The 21,187-nt window shown below is 46.6% G+C and overlaps 1 protein-coding gene across 1 annotated transcript; it reads left to right on the top strand.

Moving 5' to 3' along the window:
- The first annotated feature begins 71 nt into the window (after positions 1–71).
- LOC115176444 (IgGFc-binding protein-like) lies at positions 72–13,592 on the top strand. Its single transcript, XM_029736486.1, has 21 exons — positions 72–120; positions 467–514; positions 1,010–2,236; positions 2,443–2,783; positions 2,901–3,474; positions 3,567–4,171; positions 4,333–4,903; positions 5,055–5,653; positions 5,745–6,288; positions 6,450–6,646; positions 6,893–7,031; positions 7,178–7,503; positions 7,621–8,194; positions 8,287–8,891; positions 9,054–9,624; positions 9,736–10,334; positions 10,426–10,969; positions 11,131–11,327; positions 11,573–11,711; positions 11,858–12,186; positions 12,307–13,592. Exons 1-21 carry the CDS (start codon positions 105–107, stop codon positions 12,883–12,885), a joined length of 9,324 nt encoding a protein of 3,107 aa, XP_029592346.1. The 5' UTR covers positions 72–104; the 3' UTR covers positions 12,886–13,592.
- The last annotated feature ends 7,595 nt before the right edge of the window (positions 13,593–21,187 follow it).

Genomic DNA, 21,187 nt, shown 5'->3' with positions numbered 1-21,187 from the left:
AATAAGTACGGTAATTAAATATTTTGTCAAGGATGTGTTATTTTTATCCATCCTCTTCACAATATAAAACACCCTCTCATCCCTCCCTGTCTGTTATATCCTTCATGGTCCCACCAACAGGTAAAGTATGGACATCAGATCAGTCTTTTGCATTAGAAATATTGGTGAATAGTATCAGTTGAAGACCAAATTATTACGGAGAAGAAAGTAAATTGAAATAAACTATTTCCTGTCTTTGTAGATGCATGTACAATGTATTAATGCATAGTAATCACATTATTTTTGTGGATGTAATTTATTGATGGATATAAATTAATGAAAGTAAATGCCTTTAATATTAATTACATATGTCTTCTCTCCTGTCAGTAGCTACTCTATAATCTAATCTAAACAAAACTGATTTTGTTTTTACATCCATTTTCCATTTTTTCCATATAATTTGTTGACTGTGCATTTTGGTTTCCAGCCATGGGGCCAACTTTCCTGCTTTGTGTGGCTGTCACCCTATTCATTGGTAAGAATCACAGTTTACCTTTCAATATTCCATGTCATGTAATCACTGACAGAATTGAACAAGTTGATCATTTATTATTATCTAACATTATGGGTAAACAAATACAGTACCGTAGCTTGGCAAATGAAATCTTCCTAGCCTCCTCTAATTAGATAGTACATTTATGTTGTTTGTTCTGCAGGGCACACTATATAGACATGTAATACTGGTTATAAAGCTATTCAGGTGGAAGTGACAGCATGTGTATTGTTATGTTCACAAACATTTGTATACGGTCATGTCATTCAAGAAAAAACTAATTATTTTGTGCCTTACTAAACTGACACTTGACAGTCAGTGAATTCAGCAAGAGCAGTCGGAGCAAGACAATTGTACTGTACTTAATTAAGCTATAGTATATGTTTCATTATTAAACTGATATTACATTAGTCAAATGGTTGCAAAAATAATGCAGGTGCTCATCTGTAAAATTGTCTTTCTTCCTTTATGTTTTAGTGGTCAGCGGATCATGCCCAGTGGGGAGGGAGTTCATTACTGCCTTTATGCCTAACTATTTGCAGAGCTACCATGATGATCAGAGTCTTCAACTGGCCATAACCACACAGGATTTTCCAGCCATTGTTCAAATTCAGGTCAATGCAATCGGCTTCTCGACCTCAGTGAAAATAGAGAAACAGAACACCAAATGGATCGGCATACCTGGTACCGCTGAAATTGGGGGTCCAGGAGCTTCCACCAAAACAGTGCAGGTCACCTCCAACTCTGACATCTCGGTGGTGGCCTTCAACTACAAGTTCTCGACCGGAGACAGCAGTGTGGTCTTCCCGACTGACCAGCTGGGCACTGACTATGTGGCCTTCACCCCTGTAGGGGGTCCAAGCAACATGCACAAGCTTATGTCTATTGTCAACGGCAAAGAGCCCAACAAGATCACGATCATCCCTGTCTCCAACATGAATCTCAGTGGCGTGGATTCCTGGAAGCAAAGAAGGGCGATGATTGTTACCATGGAACCATACCAGGTCAACCTCTACCAAAGCTACACCACTTTCACTGGGACCAGGGTAAAAGCCAAGCACCCTGTGGCAGTCCTGGGGGGACATGAGTGCGTTGCAGATGGAGGCCGCTGCAATCACGTCTACGAACAACTGCTACCAGTACAGAGCCTCTCCACCAATTACCTGGTTCCTTCCATGCACATGACCCAATCAACAGACTTTGTCAACATTGTGGCCTCAGAGGACAACACTCTAGTGAAGATCTTTGAGGGAAAGGTATCCACTGCTAAACAGCTGAATGAGGGGCAGGCGTATGTGGTTTCTGTCCAACCCAAATATCCGCTGATCATCAAAAGTGATAAGAAGGTCATGGTGATGTACTTCAGCAACAACAAGCCCTACGATCCATTCCTCACCAACATCCTCCCAATGTCTGATCTAGCCAATGAGTGGTCGGTGGACACGCAGAGCAAATTCGAGAGCATGTTGGTCATTGTCTCCGAGGGGGAAGGGATCAAAACCGTTAAAGTCTGTGAGAAAAATAATTGTGTGAAATCTCTCCAATGGACATCATTCAACTCAGACCCTAAGTACGTGTGGGTAAATATTCCATTGGGAGAGCAGCAACAGCATTTCTCAATCAAAGGCAACTCCCTCATGGCTGTTTACGTTTATGGTGGCATGCCAAGAGACGGCTACGCTACAACAGGAGTATGTTCCAAAGGTACGCTGTTTATAGACACATCCACTTAAATAGCCTATCAACTGCCCCTCAATACCTCCCCTGTTAAAGAGTACAAATCTTTAACAACCCTTTGCAACTCAACACATTGCAATTCTACGCAACACAATAAAACAATACGCAATACAAAAAAATGCACTGCATGAAAACTAGTGTTAGTCTTGAATGTTACTTTTGTACTCCCTCAGGCACTGCACCACCCACTCCACCACCAGACACCTGTGAGAACGTCAAATGCAGAGAAAAGGAAGAATGTACAAAGGGGGTTTGTGCCCACATCTCCAAAGCAATCTGCAGGGCTGTGGGCGACCCCCACTACCTCACCTTTGACGGGGAGCGATTTGACTTCCAGGGCACCTGCTCTTACGTCATGGCCACGGTTGTTAAATCTGAACCTGGCCTCATCCCGTTTACTGTCCTGACCAAGAACAACCACAGAGGGAACAACAGGGTGTCTTTCGTAAGGAAAGTCTCAGTCACGGTCTATGGGCTGACTGTTGTGATCAGCACGCATAAAGGGAAGGTTGAGGTAAGTACCAAGAGACCAGAGGGAAATGATCAGGATTGGGGTCGGTTCCATGGTAAATTTGGTCAATCCAGGAGGAAAATGAGTGGTTTTTCCATATGCTTATTGATCTTTTCTTAGGTGAATGGTGAGAATGTCTACCTGCCTGTGACCCTAGCCAGGGGAAACCTAACGGTGGTGTATAGTGGCAGCTATGCTGTTTTGAAGACAAACTTTGGCCTGAAGGTTATGTACGACTGGAACATGAAGTTCTACATCACTGTCCCCAGCAGCTATTTCCGCACCCTGGGTGGGCTCTGTGGGAACTACAACGGGGATCACAATGACGAGTTCACTAACCCCAAAGGTAACAAGGAACCCAAAGTGGTGAAGTTTGCCCAGAGCTGGAGAACTGAAGACGGCGACTTGTTCTGTCATGATGACTGCCAAGGGGAATGTCCTAGCTGCACTCCGGCTCTCCAACAGAAATATAAGGGAGAGAAGTTATGTGGTCTCTTGGCCAAAAAAGATGGCCCATTCACCAGCTGCCACAAGGTCCTGGACCCAGGCATGTTCATGGACAACTGTGTCTATGACGTCTGCATCAATAAAGGCATCTATCAGTTCCTCTGTGAGAACATGAAAAGCTACAATGATGCCTGTTTGGCCGAGGGGGTCAAAATTAGCCCTGAGTGGAGGACAATCACTGGATGCTGTGAGTTTTCCGCTTTCCAGACTTTTCATGCAGATTTTTAGATTGCACTTTTCACTATTATTTAAATCTATTTTCTCATTTCACATTTGCAGCATTGGAATGTCCATCAAACAGCTACTACGAGGCATGTGGCACAGCTTGCCCTGCCTCTTGTTCAGATCTAGATGCCGAAGCAAAGTGCAAGGAACCCTGTGTGGAGACCTGTCAATGCAACAAGGGCTTTGTCCTCAGTGGAGACAAATGCGTCTCCAAGGAGAGCTGTGGCTGCTCTTATGAAGGACGATACTACCCGTCTGGAATGAAGTTCTGGGAAGATGACAAATGCACAAAGCAGTGTGAATGCAATCCAGGAACAGCCAAGGTTGAATGCAAAGCAACAGCATGCAAGAAGTCAGAGATGTGTGGCCTGCAGAGTGGTAAGAGAGATTGCTACCCAACATCTTATGCCACTTGCCAAGGTTCAGGCGACCCCCACTACCGCACGTTTGATGGCAAGAGGTTCGACCTCCAGGGAACGTGTACTTACGTTCTCTCCAAATTGGTCAGCAAAGATGACAAGTCTCTGGCGCCTTTTGAGGTGCTTGTAAAGAATCAGAATAGGGGGAGGAACATGGCAGTGTCTTACACAAAGACAGTCACCGTCATTGTCTTCAAAAACATCATCACCATGAGTAGGGACAACCCTGGCAAAGTATTGGTAAGCTACCTTAAAATGTTATCCATTCCAAATGAATGACATAATTGCATTCCGGGTTTACTGGTTAATAAGCTTTTATGATTATACTACTTAATGTAAGAGGAAATATCAGGACAGTATCGTCCTTCGTGTTTCATTAACGTTTCTTTCTCTCTTCCCAGGTCAACAACCAGTATGTGAACTTGCCATTTGATGTAGAAGATGGCCAACTGTCCATCTTCCGCAGTGGGTATTTCGGGGTGGTGAAGACCAAATTTGGCCTGACACTGAAGTTCAACTGGAACAGCCACGTCTCCCTAACCCTCCCCAGCTCCTACTCAGACCTCATCGGAGGGCTCTGCGGAAACTGGAACGGCCAACGGAACGACGACCTCCTCAAACCAGACAAGAGCCCTGCCAACACCCCAACAGTATTTGGGGACAGCTGGAAAGTGGGGAACGACCCTGGCTGCTCCAGCGACTGCGACGGCAAGAAGTGCCCCACCTGTGACCACAGCCTGATGCTTGATTACCAAACAGGGAAGTACTGCGGCAGGATCACAGACAAAAACGGTCCGTTCAAGCACTGCCACGCCAAGGTGGACCCCACAGAGTACTATGAGGACTGTGTGTTTGATATGTGTCTGTACCGTGGCCATGCCTCTGCCCTCTGTAATGCCCTCAGCACCTACACCACTGCCTGCCAGGATGCCCCTGCCAAGGTGGAGCAGTGGAGGTCGGACAGCTTCTGCCGTAAGTAGTGTACAGACACACCTCATCAGATGTGTATTTCAAAACAAAGACTGTAACAATTATGGTCGTAACAATAAGTCAGAAGTGGTTTGTCTAGCTAACAGCTCCTGGTACCAAAATAAAATTCTAAATTTGACCTAATGTGTTGTAGCATCTTCCTGCAAGGCCAACAGCCACTATGAGGTGTGTGCCTCAGGCTGCCCCCAGACCTGCAGCGGCCTCAATGAGCCTGAGAGCTGTGAGAACTCCCTGTGCACCGAGGGCTGTGTCTGTGACGACGGCTTCATACTGAGTGACAGTGAGTGTGTGATGCTGTCTGAATGTGGCTGCGTTCACCAAAGCCAGTACTACCAGATGGGCCAGGTGTTCTTCCCCAACGGCCAGTGCAAAGAGCGCTGTGTGTGTAACAAGGATGGACACGTGGGGTGTAATGTGAAGTTTGCCTGCGGTCCCAATGAGAAGTGCCAGGTCCAAGACGGGTTGCAGGCTTGTATACCCATGAGCACGGGCACCTGCCATGTGAGCGGGGCCAGGAGATTCCACTCGTTCGATGGCAGCTGCTTCAGCCTACACGGGGACTGTGTGTACAAAATGTCGGAGGTTGTGGAGAAAGACGGATCGATGGCTCCATTTGTTGTGTCAGTGCAGCAGTTGACCAAGATGGATGATGCAATGGTCACCAGGAGGGTTGAAATACAGGCCTACAAATACAAGATATCTATGTCTCCCAGAGTTATATGGGAAATAACGGTAGTTTTCTGTCTTGATCTACTCATTTCAGTATTAAAAAGCAACACTTGATTCGAAAAACTGATGTTTTCAATCTTTCCTTCTTTCACAGGTGGATGACGTTGCAACAAATCTCCCACTGTCACTCGGAGATGGAAAGGTCAGGGCCTACCAGAACGGCATTAACATCATCGTGGTAACAGACTTTGGCTTGATGGTGACCTACGACACCATTGCTGGCGCCATCATACAGCTTCCATCCACTTACAAAGGTGTTACCGGTGGTCTCTGTGGCAACTATAATGACAAGAAGGAGGATGACTTCTTGCTGCCCAGTGGGCTGCAGGAGTCGTCTGTGGAGAAGTTTGCAGCGGGATGGTTAGTGGTTCAGGAAGGGGTCAAATGTCAGACAGGATGTGACGGTGGCTTGAAGTGTCCTCCCACCAGTGGACCCCCGCCGGCTTGTAGCATCATAAAGTCAACCAAGGGTCCATTTGCCCAATGCCATGCTGTTGTGCCACCACAAGAGCACTTTGAGGAGTGCATGAAGGAGGGAGAGGGTGGAGATGCCCTGTGCCGCCACTTACAGACTTATGTGACTTTCTGTCAGGCATCCGGTGGCCTTGTCAGCAGCTGGAGATCTGACCAGTTTTGTTGTGAGTGAATTTTGATATTGAAAGTTAATTTACCTTATCCTGGTTTATCTTAGTGTGCAATATTTGTCTGACCTAATGCTCTGCTGAAAAACAATTGAAGCTGAAGCTGATTTAAGTTTTTTGATAACATGCATCTCCTCCCATTTCCATCTGTCCTCTAGCTCTGACGTGTCCAGCTAACAGTCACTATGAGTTGTGTGCCGACACCTGTTCTTCCACCTGTGACTCTCTCAGTGAGTCTCCCAAATGCCCACTATGCCAGGAGGGCTGCCAGTGTGACGACGGCTTTGTGTTTGATGGTGGCAAGTGTGTCCTACTGGAGAACTGTGGCTGTGTGGTTGATGGACACTATTACAAGGTGAATACTGATTTATTGTGTATTGACAAGTAAATTTTTTTTCATATCCCAAAAATTAAATGGTATCCTAAAGTGATAAATACAATTTTAGGCCTGTATCTGTTCTACGCTAAATGCAAATATAAAGTGCAAATAATATAATCAATCACTAACCTTGGTAAATATTTATTGTTTAAAATAAATCTATGGTTTATACCATAGTATAAACACTAAATGATATCATTGACTTGTTTTGCTGATTTTCAGTCTGGCCAATCTGTGATGCTTGGCAACTGTTCTGGGACCTGCAGCTGTGCAGCAGGAGTGTTCACCTGCAAGAACTCACAGTGCAAAGAGGGTCAAAAATGTGGTTTGAAGAATGGAGTCATGGACTGCTACATCACAGGTTAAAAACATGAATAATAATAAAACCAAACAGATATGGCTTTGTGTTAGTGAATTTGGATGTGGAATTATGGACTTTGTAAATGTTATTTTTTTAATATTACTATGAGCTGGATTTGCTAACGTCTCTAATGTACATTTTGTCAGACCCTTGTGAGGACAATGAATGCCGTGAGAATGAAAACTGTGCGGTGATGAACAATAAGGCGGTATGTGTGGCCCAGTCCAAGGCCACCTGCAGAGCTGTGGGCGACCCCCACTACCTCACCTTTGACGGGGAGCGATTTGACTTCCAGGGCACCTGCTCTTACATCATGGCCACGGTTGTTAAATCTGAACCTGGCCTCATCCCGTTCACTGTCTTGACCAAGAACAACCACAGAGGGAACAACATGGTGTCTTTCGTAAGGAAAGTCTCAGTCACGGTCTATGGGCTGACTGTTGTGATCAGCACGCATAAAGGGAAGGTTGAGGTAAGTACCAAGAGACCAGAGGGAAATGATCAGGATTGGGGTTGGTTCCATGGTAAATTTGGTCAATCCAGGAGGAAAATGAGTGGTTTTTCCATATGCTTATTGATCTTTTCTTAGGTGAATGGTGAGAATGTCTACCTGCCTGTGACCCTAGCCAGTGGAAACCTAACAGTGGTGTATAGTGGCAGCTATGCTGTTCTGAAGACAAACTTTGGCCTGAAGGTTATGTACGACTGGAACATGAAGTTCTACATCACTGTCCCCAGCAGCTATTTCCGCACCCTGGGTGGGCTCTGTGGGAACTACAACGGAGATCACAATGACGAGTTCACTAACCCCAAAGGTAACAAGGAACCCACAGTGGTGAAGTTTGCCCAGAGCTGGAGAACTGAAGACGGCGACTTGTTCTGTCATGATGACTGCCAAGGGGAATGTCCTAGCTGCACTCCGGCTCTCCAACAGAAATACAAGGGAGAGAAGTTATGTGGTCTCTTGGCCAAAAAAGATGGCCCATTCACCAGCTGCCACAAGGTCCTCGACCCAGGAATGTTCATGGACAACTGTGTCTATGACGTCTGCATCAATAAAGGCATCTATCAGTTCCTCTGTGAGAACCTGAAAAGCTACAATGATGCCTGTTTGGCCGAGGGGGTCAAAATTAGCCCTGAGTGGAGGACAATCACTGGATGCTGTGAGTTTTCCTCTTTCCAGACATTTCATGCAGATTTTTAGATTGCACTTTTCACTATTATTTAAATCTATTTTCTCATTTCACATTTGCAGCATTGGAATGTCCGTCAAACAGCTACTACGAGGCATGTGGCACAGCTTGCCCTGCCTCTTGTTCAGATCTAGATGCCGAAGCAAAGTGCAAGGAACCCTGTGTGGAGACCTGTCAATGCAACAAGGGCTTTGTCCTCAGTGGAGACAAATGCGTCTCCAAGGAGAGCTGTGGCTGCTCTTATGAAGGACGATACTACCCGTCTGGAATGAAGTTCTGGGAAGATGACAAATGCACAAAGCAGTGTGAATGCAATCCAGGAACAGCCAAGGTTGAATGCAAAGCAACAGCATGCAAGAAGTCAGAGATGTGTGGCCAGCAGAGTGGTAAGAGAGATTGCTACCCAACATCTTATGCCACTTGCCAAGGTTCAGGCGACCCCCACTACCGCACGTTTGATGGCAAGAGGTTTGACCTCCAGGGAACGTGTACTTACGTTCTCTCCAAATTGGTCAGCAAAGATGACATGTCTCTGGCGCCTTTTGAGGTGCTTGTAAAGAATCAGAATAGGGGGAGGAACACGGCAGTGTCTTACACAAAGACAGTCACCGTCATTGTCTTCAAAAACATCATCACCATGAGTAGGGACAACCCTGGCAAAGTATTGGTAAGCTACCTTAAAATGTTTTCCATTCCAAATGAATGACATAACTGCATTCCGGGTTTACTTGGTCAATGAGCTTTTCTGATTATACTACTTAATGAAAGAGGAAATATCAGGACAGTATCGTCCTTCGTGTTTCATTAACGTTTCTTTCTCTCTTCCCAGGTCAACAACCAGTATGTGAACTTGCCATTTGATGTAGAAGATGGCCAACTGTCCATCTTCCGCAGTGGGTATTTCGGGGTGGTGAAGACCAAATTTGGCCTGACACTGAAGTTCAACTGGAACAGCCACGTCTCCCTAACCCTCCCCAGCTCCTACTCAGACCTCATCGGAGGGCTCTGCGGAAACTGGAACGGCCAACGGAACGACGACCTCCTCAAACCAGACAAGAGCCCTGCCAACACCCCAACAGTATTTGGGGACAGCTGGAAAGTGGGGAACGACCCTGGCTGCTCCAGCGACTGCGACGGCAAGAAGTGCCCCACCTGTGACCACAGCCTGATGCTTGATTACCAAACAGGGAAGTACTGCGGCAGGATCACAGACAAAAACGGTCCGTTCAAGCACTGCCACGCCAAGGTGGACCCCACAGAGTACTATGAGGACTGTGTGTTTGATATGTGTCTGTACCGTGGCCATGCCTCTGCCCTCTGTAATGCCCTCAGCACCTACACCACTGCCTGCCAGGATGCCCCTGCCAAGGTGGAACAGTGGAGGTCGGACAGCTTCTGTCGTAAGTAGTGTACAGACACACCTCATCAGATGTGTATTTCAAAACAACGACAGTAACAATTATGATCGTTACAACATTAAATTCTATCATGTTTGACATAATGTGTTGTAGCATCTTCCTGCAAGGCCAACAGCCACTATGAGGTGTGTGCCTCAGGCTGCCCCCAGACCTGCAGCGGCCTCGATGAGCCTGAGAGCTGTGAGAACTCCCTGTGCACCGAGGGCTGTGTCTGTGACGACGGCTTCATACTGAGTGACAGTGAGTGTGTGATGCTGTCTGAATGTGGCTGCGTTCACCAAAGCCAGTACTACCAGATGGGCCAGGTGTTCTTCCCCAACGGCCAGTGCAAAGAGCGCTGTGTGTGTAACAAGGATGGACACGTGGGGTGTAATGTGAAGTTTGCCTGCGGTCCCAATGAGAAGTGCCAGGTCCAAGACGGGTTGCAGGCTTGTATACCCATGAGCACGGGCACCTGCCATGTGAGCGGGGCCAGGAGATTCCACTCGTTCGATGGCAGCTGCTTCAGCCTACACGGGGACTGTGTGTACAAAATGTCGGAGGTTGTGGAGAAAGACGGATCGATGGCTCCATTTGTTGTGTCAGTGCAGCAGTTGACCAAGATGGATGATGCAATGGTCACCAGGAGGGTTGACATACAGGCCTACAAATACAAGATATCTATGTCTCCCAGAGTTATATGGGAAATAACGGTAGTTTTCTGTCTTGATCTACTCATTTCAGTATTAAAAAGCAACACTTGATTCGAAAAACTGATGTTTTCAATCTTTCCTCCTTTCACAGGTGGATGACGTTGCAACAAATCTCCCACTGTCACTCGGAGATGGAAAGGTCAGGGCCTACCAGAACGGCATTAACATCATCGTGGTAACAGACTTTGGCTTGATGGTGACCTACGACACCATTGCTGGCGCCATCATACAGCTTCCATCCACTTACAAAGGTGTTACCGGTGGTCTCTGTGGCAACTATAATGACAAGAAGGAGGATGACTTCCTGCTGCCCAGTGGGCTGCAGGAGTCGTCTGTGGAGAAGTTTGCAGCGGGGTGGTTAGTGGTTCAGGAAGGGGTCAAATGTCAGACAGGATGTGACGGTGGCTTGAAGTGTCCTCCCACCAGTGGACCCCCGCCGGCTTGTAGCATCATAAAGTCAACCAAGGGTCCATTTGCCCAATGCCATGCTGTTGTGCCACCACAAGAGCACTTTGAGGAGTGCATGAAGGAGGGAGAGGGTGGAGATGCCCTGTGCCGCCACTTACAGACTTATGTGACTTTCTGTCAGGCATCCGGTGGCCTTGTCAGCAGCTGGAGATCTGACCTGTTTTGTCGTGAGTGAATTTTGATGTTGAAAGTTAATTTACCTTATCCTGGTTTATCTTAGTGTGCAATATTCTTCTGACCTAATGCTCTGCTGAAAAACAATTGAAGCTGAAGCTGATTTAAGTTTTTTGATAACATACATCTCCTCCCATTTCCATCTGTCCTCTAGCTCTGACGTGTCCAGCTAACAGTCACTATGAGTTGTGTGCCGACACCTGTTCTTCCACCTGTGACTCTCTCAGTGAGTCTCCCAAATGCCCACTATGCCAGGAGGGCTGCCAGTGTGACGACGGCTTTGTGTTTGATGGTGGCAAGTGTGTCCTACTGGAGAACTGTGGCTGTGTGGTTGATGGACTCTATTACAAGGTGAATACTGATTTATTGTGTATTGACAAGTAAATTGTTATTTCATATCTCAAAAACTCAATGGTATCCTAAAGTGAGTATTACAATTATAGGCCTATATCTGTTCTACGCTAAATGCAAATATAAAGTGCAAATAATATAATCAATCACTATCGTTGGTAAATATTTATTGTTTACAGTCGTCCTATGGTTTCCACCATAGTGTAAACTCAATGATATCATTGACATGTCTTGCTGGTTTTCAGTCTGGCCAGTCTGTGATGCTGGGCAACTGTTCTGAGACCTGCAGCTGTGCAGCAGGAGTATTCACCTGCAAGAACTCACAGTGCAAAGAGGGTCAGAAATGTGGGTTGAAGAATGGAGTCATGGACTGCTACAGCACAGGTTAAAAACATTAATAATAATGCAACCAAACAGATATGGCTTTGCGTTAGTACATTTGGATGTGGAATTTTTTACATTGTTGATGTTTCTATTATGATATTGCAATGAGCAAGCTATGTTAACATCTCTAATACCCATTTTGTCAGACTCCTGTGAGGACACTGAGTGCCGTGAGAAAGAAAACTGTGTGTTGTTGGACAATAAGGCGGTATGTGTGGCCCAGTCCAAGGCCACCTGCTGGTTGTTCGGTGACCCTCACTACAGCACGTTCGACGGCCAGCCCTTCTCCTTCATGGGCACCTGCTCCTACATTCTGGTGAATACGACGGGCAAAGATCCCTCCCTGCCTCAGTTCAGCATCCTGACCAAGAATGAGCTGCGCGCCAACTCCAAAGGCTCCTTCCTCAAATCAGCCATCATAGACCTGAGTGGTCACAGGATCACCATTCTCACTGGCCAAAGAGGGACAGTGGAGGTGGGTGGCTTCCAGTTATACTTGATACAGATTTTCCATGTTGAAATTGAATGTAAGAATCCTCTATGCTCTCCATCCGCTTTAAGTCCTCTTTAAATCCTCATCTCTCTATCGTCTCAGATTGATGGCATTAGGTCTGACCTCCCTGTGAGTTTGGAGTCTGGCAACATCAGAATCACAGAGTCTGGTTTCCAAGGGACCATCCAGACAGATGTCGGCCTGAAGATCACTTTTGACTGGACTGCCTTCTTCATGGTGACCATCAGCAGCAGTTACTACAACAACCTCGGTGGCATCTGTGGCAACTACAATGGTAACAAAGCAGATGACTTCACCACTCCCACAGGTGTGCTTTCAGCAAATACCACGGCTTGGGTGGCATCCTGGAGTGTTGCCGACGGTGACCCATTCTGCTGGCACGTCTGTAACAGCAACTGCCCCACGTGCTCAGATGCAGACCGGGCGCTTTACACTGGACCACAGTACTGTGGTTTGATGACAGATGGAGGGGGCCCATTTGAACAGTGTCATAAGAAAGTGCCGGTGAAGGAGTTTGCCTCAAACTGCCTCTATGATGTGTGTCTGAATGAGGGTCGACAGGAGGTGTTGTGTGAGGCCTTGGCTAACTACGTGGCCCAATGTCAGCAGGCTGGGGCTGTAGTCTCACCACTGTGGAGAAAGGCCTCCAACTGCCGTTAGTACTCAGCTATAACAAAACATCACATTTAGGAAATCAGACCTCCTCAAATGTGTATAATGACACGATAGACCAACTTCTGCATTTGCAAAATGTATTAGGACTGCATTTGTGATGTTTGTTTTTTCTCAACTCGAACAGCCCTTGCTTGCCCATACCACAGCCACTATGAGCTATGTGGCACTGCCTGCCCTGCTACCTGTGCCGATCCCAATGTCCCAGAGATCTGTTCCAAGGTCTGTGTGGAGGGTTGCCTGTGCGACAAGGGTTACGTGCTCAGTGGTGAACACTGTGTCATCAAGGAGTCAGGGTGTGGCTGAATGAAAAACTACTGAACAAATATGGAAAACCTGTACATGTCAAGTTTGGAGGCTTAATTTTCAAATAAACTCTCATGGCTCCAAAATATCCTTTAAAAATAAAAATGTTCCTTTCACGTCCTGGTTGTAGTCTAGAGCATTTCGACATAAAATCGTAAAAGTACCTTAAAATTACCTTCTGTATGTGATAACATATTCCAAACCATATAATGTTGTGAGGGATTATGAGTATTCATGCATGGAATTGTTATTGAACTCTATATTCATTCAAATTCAAATATAATCCCAGAGTTGTGTATTACTAAAACTCAGATCATCTCTGTACGCGTGTATCTGTGTCTATCCTTTACAACTTTCAAAAGCCTAATAATAAACATATAGCAGCAAAATGAGTCTGTGTCATCTGTTTATCCAGCATTTAGCAGTAATGGTGGAATTACTACACTTTTGGTAACTGTAATAACTCAAAACCTCTCAAGTAATTCATTCAAACAAAACTGTTGAGTATATTCATCTTGAAATATATGTCATGCCATGTTGTATACCTCCTCTGCCCACTGGGCACAGATGTCAGTTCAACATCTAGTTTTGAATTTTTACCTGCGAGGTATTGAGTTGTCAACTGATGTGTATTCAACGTGAAATCAACAACACATGTCTCCATGTCATTAGATTTAGGTTAAAAGTTTGGTGAAAAAAAGACAATCCCCTTACATTGATTACTTTATGCAAATCCAATCAGTTTTTCATGTTGATTCAATGTCATAACATTGATTTTTGGGGTTGAAATGACATGGACACAACGTTGATTCAACCAGTTTTTGCCCAATGGGTGTTATTGCAAAATAACACAAATCAGTTTGATGGTTTGGTTATGATATTGTTGTGGCTGTTGGAATTTTCTTCTCTCCAAAAAGCAGAAGTTTGACAGAAATTTCACCGAAATAGATGTTTTATGTTGACATCAGTACTTCTCCACAACCCCCCAGTCTTCAATAAGAAGTATTCGCCCGGACACTGCAGGTCAGATAACACACAGCAGAGATGTTGGTACTACGTTCTTGGATCAAAGATTGTATTAATTATATATTTTCTGGAATACAACTCTCCTTCCTACAGGGCTAAAGCCGCTATGCACTGTCAATATATTCTACAGTTATCTATGTTAACTCTACTCTCCCCAATACCCCAACAAAACCCATAAACAATAACCCCTAAACAATAAGGGAGGAAGGGAGGGTGGCTGCCTTCAATGACGGCACTGTGCTACACCCTCCCTCCCCAACCCACCTATCCTGGAGGTGGCTCAGGTGCGGGACGTGGATCTCGCTCCACCTTCGGCGTCGCCCACTTCGGTGGCGCCGATAGCTGTGCTGGGCAGACGGGCCACTCGGGCTGGGCCGGAGGACAGGCGGGCCACTCGGGCTGGGCCGGAGGACAGGCGGGCCACTCGGGCTGGGCCGGCGGACAGGCGGCCCACTCGGGCTGGGCGGAGGACAGGCGGGCCACTCGGGCTGGCCCGGAGAACAGGCGGGCCACTCGGGCTGGGCCGGAGGACAGGCGGGCCACTCGGGTTGGGCCGGAGGACAGGCGGGCCACTCGGGCTGGGCCGGAGGACAGGCGGGCCACTCGGGCTGGACCGGAGGACAGGCGGGTCACCCTGGCTGGACCGGAGGACAGGCGGGTCACCCTGGCAGATCCGGGCAGGCGGGCCACTCTGGCAGATCCGGGCAGGCGGGCCACTCGGGCTGGGCCGGGCAGGCGGGCCACTCGGGCTGGGCCGGGCAGACAGGCCACTCTAACTGATCCGGGCAGTCGAGCCACTCTGGCAGATTCGGGCAGTCGGGCCACTCTGGCAGCTCCGGGCAGTCGGGCCACTCTGGCAGCTCCGGGCAGTCGGGCCACTCTGGCAGATCCGGGCAGTCGGGCCACTCTGGCAGCTCCGGGCAGTTGGGCCGCTCTGGCAGCTCCTGACTAGCGGGCGGCTCTGGCGACTCTTGACTGGCGGGCGGCTCTGGCGACTCTTGACTGGCGGGCGGCTCTGGCGACTCTTGACTGGCCGGCAGCTCTGGCGACTCTTGACTGGCGGGCAGCTCTGGTGAATCTTGACTGGCGGGCAGCTCTGGCAACTCTTGACTGGCGGGCAGCTCCGGCGACTCTTGACTGGCGGGCAGCTCCGGCGTTTCTTGCCTGGCAGGCAGCTCTGGCGACTCTTGACTGGCGGGCAGCTCTGGCGACTCTTGACTGGCGGGCAGCTCTGGTGACTCTTTACTGGCGAGGCTGGGCTGACGCACGAGACGCCTGAGGCGTGGGGCTGGTACTGGACGTGCCAGCCTGGAGACACGCACCTCCATGCTAGTGCGTATAGCAGGAAACACCGGACCGTAGAGGCGCACTGGCGGTCTTGAGCGCAGGGTTGGCATCACCCCTTCCGGCTCGATGCTCACCTCGCCCTGGCACATGCTGGTACAGGGCGGACTGGGCTGTGCGTATGTATAGACGAGATGGTGCATACGTCAGCGAAACATGGCGCCCTCCACCTCATACGCACCTCCCTGTAATCACGGGTAGCTGGCTTACGGCTCTTCCTTGGCCTGGCCAAACTACCCGTGTGCCCCCCCCAAAAAAATTATTGGGGGTGCCTCTCCGGCTTCCTTGCCAGCCGTGTTCCAGCATAACGTTCGCTCCCTTTTCCTGCTGCCTCCGCTCTTCTCAGTGCCTCCACCTGTTCCCATGGGAGGCGATCCCTTCCGGCCAGGATCTCTTCCCAGGTGTAGGATCCCTTGCCATCCAGGATGTCCTCCCATGTCCATTCATCCAACCGATGGTCCTTCCTCTTCCGCTGCTTGGTCATTTTGTGGTGGGTAGTTCTGTAACACCTGTCTTCAAGAATGGACCAAGGCGCAGCGGGAATGTGGATACTCATATTTTAATAAAAACAAAGAGTAAAGCATCCACCGGACAAAAAACAATACACACGACAGGAACAGTCTTGCAGGCACACAAAACGCAATGCAAGAACAACTACCCACAACCCCAAAGAAAAACACACACTACTATATAGGACTCCCAATCAAAGGCAACTCAACACACCTGTCTTCAATTGGAAGTCCAATCACCAACACAACACTTAACAAACAAAACCCTGCCATATCCTGACCAAAACTAATACAATTGCTCCCTCTGCTGGTCAGGACGTGACACCCGTGGAATAAATATTGTGGATCTTAATGATTTTCCTCATAATCCTGGACTTTCGGACCAGCATTTTATTACGTTTGCAATCACAACAAATAATATGCTCAGACCCCAACCAAGGATCATCAAAAGCCATGCTATAAATTCTCGGACAAACCAAAGATTCCTAGTTGCCCATCCAGACTCCCTCCACCTACCCAAGGATGTCAGAGTACAACAATCGGTTAACCACCTGAGGAACTTAATTTAACCTTGCGTAATACACTAGATGCAGTCGCACCCCTAAAACCAAAAAACCTTTGTCATAAGAAACTAGCTCCCTGGTATACAGAAAATACCCGAACCCTGAAGCAAGTTTCCAGAAAATTGGAACGGAAATGGCGCTACACCAAACTGGAAGTCTTCCGATTAGCTTGGAAAGACAGTACCATGCAGTATTGAAGAGCCCTCACTGCTGCTCGATCATCCTATTTTTCCAACTTAATTGAAGAGAATAAGAACAATCCTACATTTATTTTTTATACTGTCGCAAAGCTATCTAAAAAGCAACATTCCCCAAGAGAGGATGGCTTTCACTTCAGCAGTGATAAATTCGTGAACTTCTTTGATGAAAAGATCATGATCATTAGAAAGCAAATTACGGACTGCTCTTTAAATCTGCATATTTCTCCAAAGCTCAGTTGTCCTGAATCTGCACAACACTGCCAGGACCTAGGATCAAGGGAGACACTCACAATTTTTAATAATATATCTCTTGACACGTTGATGAAAATAGTCATGGCCTCTAAACCTTCAAGCTGCATACTGGACCCTATTCCAACTAAACTTCCTGTGCTTGGCCCTCCTATGTTGAACACAATAAATGGCTTCCTATTCACCGGATGTGTACCAAACTCACTAAAAGTGGCAGTAATAAAGCCTCTCTTGAAAAAGCCAAACCTTGACCCAGAAAATATAAAAAACTATCAGCATATATCAAATCTCACATTCCTCTCAAAAAAATTTAAAAAGCTGTTGCGCAGCAACTCACTGCCTTCCTGAAGACTAACAACGTACACGAAATGCTTCAGTCTGATTTTAGACCCCATCATAGCACTGAGACTGCACTGGTGAAGGTGGTAAATTACCTTTTCATGGCATCAGACCAAGGCTCTGCATCTGTCCTCGTGCTCCTAGACCTTCGTGCTGCTTTTGATACCATCGATCACCACATTCTTTGAGAGATTGCAAGCCCAAATTGGTCTACATGGACAAGTTCTGGCCTGGTTTAGATCTTATCTGTCGGAATGATATCAGTTTGTCTCTGTGGATGGTTTGTCCTCTGACAAATCAACTGTAAATTTTGGTGTTCCTCAAGGTTCCGTTTTAGGACCTCAATTGTTTTCACTATATATTTTACCTCTTGGTGATCTTGGTGGTCTTCGGAAACATAATGTTAACTTTCACTGCTGTACATTTAACTTACACAGCTGTACATTTCAATGAAACATGGTGAAGCCCCAAAATTGCCATTCCTGGAAGCCTGTGTTTCAGACATAATGAAGTGGATGGTGGCAAATGTTTTACTTTTAAACTCGGACAAAACAGAAATGCTAGTTCTAGGTCCCAAGAAACAAAGGGATCTTCTGTTGGATCTGACAATTAATCTTGATGGTTGTACAGTTGCCTCAAATAAAACTGTGACGACCTCAGCATTACTCTGGACCCTGATCTCTCTTTTGACGAACATATCAAGACTGTTTCAAGGACAGTTTTTTTCCATCTACGTAACATTGCAAAAATCTGAAACTTTCTGTCCAAAAATTATGCAGAAAAATGTATCCATGCTTTTATCACTTCAAGATTAGACCACTGCAATGCTCTACTTTCCGGCTACCCGGATAAAGCACTAAATAAACTTCAGTTAGTGCTAAACACGGCTGCTAGAATCTTGACTAGAACCAAAAGATTTGATCATATTACTCCAGTGCTAGCCTCTCTACACTGGCTTCTTGTTAAGGCTAGGGCTGATATCAAGGTTTTACTGCTAACCTATAAAGCATTACATGGGCTTGCTCTTATCTATCTTTCCGATTTGGTCCTGCCGTACATACGTACATGTACGCTACGGTCACAAGACGCAGGCCTCCTTATTGTCCCTAGAATTTCTAAGTAAAAAACAGCTGGAGGCAGGGCTTTCTCCTATAGAGCTCAATTTTTATGCAATGGTCTGCCTACCCATGTGAAAGACGTTGGGGGAGATCTTCGTGGGCTGTACTCTGCCTTGTCTCAGGGTAGTAAGTTGGTGGTTGAAGATATCCCTCTAGTGGTATGGGGGCTGTGCTTTGGCAAAGTGGGTGGGGTTATATCCTGCCTGGTTGGCCCTGTCTGAGGGTACAGTCGGATGGGGCCACAGTGTCTCCCAACCCCTCCTGTCTCAGCGTCCAATAATTATGCTGCAATAGTTATGTGTCGGGGGCTAGAGCCAGTCTGTTATATCTGGAGTATTTCTCCTGTCTTATCCGGTGTCCTGTGTGAATTTAAGTATATTCCCTCTAATTCTCTCTCTTTCTCTCTTTCTCTTTCTATTTCTCTTCTCTTGGAGGACCTAAGCACCAGGACCATTCCTCAGGACTACCTGGTCTGATGACTCCTTGCTGTCCCCAGTCTACCTGGTCGTGCTGCTGCTCCAGTTTCAACTGTTTTGCCTGCGGCTATGGAACTCTGACCTGTTCACTGGACGTTTAACCTTGTCCCGGACCTGCTGCTTTCGACTCTCTCTCTCTACCGCACCTGCTGTCTCTAACTCTGAATGATCGGCTATGAAATGCCAATTGACATTTACTCCTGAGGTGCTGACCTGATGCACCCTCTACAACCACTGTGATTATTATTATTTGACCCTGCTGGTCATCTGTGAACGTTTGAACACCTTTGCCATGTACTGTTATAATTTACACTTGGCCACCCCTCAGAGCCTGGTTCCTCTCTAGGTTTCTTCCTAGGTTCCTGCCTTTCTAGGGAGTTTTTCCTAGCCACCGTGCTTCTACATCTGCATTGCTGGCTGTTTGGTGTTTTAGGCTGGGTTTCTGTATAGCCCTTTGTGACATCGGCTGATGTAAAAAGGGATTTATAAATACATTTGATTGATTGATTGAATGTGTTTATGTTTTAAATCGCGGTTTTCAGGCACACTGGCCCAGAACTGGTCAGTCTGGTACAGTGACAGGTTCAGGACTACCGTTATCTGTGCAGCAAAAGGCTCATCAGTGGTATTTGACTGTACATACAGCTACCCAGCTACCCAGATAATTAGAAGAAAGATATGGTTCACTCCAAGAGGCGATACAAAACTAGACGGCTCACAGCAAGTTGATGGAGTGTATAACACATCTGGACTGATAAAAGACAAGATACAGTAGAAGAACAGAGTTTTATGACCAAGACAATAACTGCACACTGAAACTCAACAATGTGACTGAAGATGACAGTGGCAGAGTTTTCTTCAGAATTGAGGAAAATTAACGTAATCAGGCCCCTCAGGGATATACAGGACCATGGGGTGTGGACCTGACAATATCAGGTAAATCTAGATTTGTGTACATGTCATCACACTAAACAATTAAGGTATTACCTAACCTAGGATGGTCAGTTATTAACCCTTCAACATGTCCTATATTTGGTTATACATGTTTCTTCTTCATGTCAGTCTTATTCCTAAAGTTAAATGAAAATGGCCCTGTTAAGGAGAGACCACGTCACCCTGGCCTGCACCTTCACCTGTAACCCTCCTCAAATAGAGTTCCTCTGGTTTAAAGATGGCCTCCCACTCCCTGGTTTCTCTGGTGTCCATGGTGGACAGTGTCCTCTAGGTCCACTTTCCCCTAATGACACTTGGTGCTACTCCTGTGGTCTGGGGCAAGGCATATCTACACCAATACTGCTGGATGTGAGATGTAAGTCAGCAATAAATGTTGGTTTGATGCGATTTATGCTGTAGTCAGCTATCTTAAATGTGTTGTTTTCTCTTCGCAGTGGCCAATGTACATCTGAGATGGCTTGGTTGATTCATTGTCTGTATTAATGTATAAATGCAGTACTACTAACATACAGTCAAATGAATACACGCAGAACAATGTTGTTTTCTGTACATCTGCTTCCAGATGCTCCAAGGGACGTTTCTGTTAAGGTCATTCCGAGCCCCGAGGTAGTGAACGGCAGTCGTCTGACTATGACCTGCAGCAATGACGCCAACCCTGCAGCAGAGACCTACACCTGGTTTCAGAGGTCAGGACCACTAACTTCACTAAGATTAGGGATGGGGAAAGAACACACCTTCAAAGAAATAGATTCTGATGACAGTGGACTGTACTTCTGTAAGGCCCAAAATGCCCTTGGATCACTGAACTGTACAGACCTGGAGGTGAAAGTTGTTATGTCTGCCCTGTGTATCTCAACAAAACAATGGCATGCAGACAGGGATATGAAGTTACAGTATATGATGTTGCATGTCATCTGGAGGGAATATTTTATATACAAAACCATGGTCTGATCAGTTCTAATAGTGTATTTTCTCGTCTTCCAGAATCAGCCCATTTAATGGTGGTCCTGGCAGCATTTTGGGCTCTTTTCCTTGTCACAGCAGTGATTGTGGTGCTCAACATTTACATAAAAAGGTGAGTGGTTTGAAAATGCATAATAAAGAACTAAACATATATTATAGTGCACTGAAGGGCCCTCTCTCCCCTATCTTCTTTAGAAATATACATAATTCCATTCCCCTCCCTCTTTAGCTGTGTATACAAAT

This window comes from Salmo trutta, chromosome 37, assembly GCF_901001165.1.
Source record: "Salmo trutta chromosome 37, fSalTru1.1, whole genome shotgun sequence".
NCBI lineage: Eukaryota > Metazoa > Chordata > Actinopteri > Salmoniformes > Salmonidae > Salmo > Salmo trutta.
Note: the sequence above shows the minus strand (reverse complement) of the source record. Positions and strands in the feature narration are given on the sequence as shown.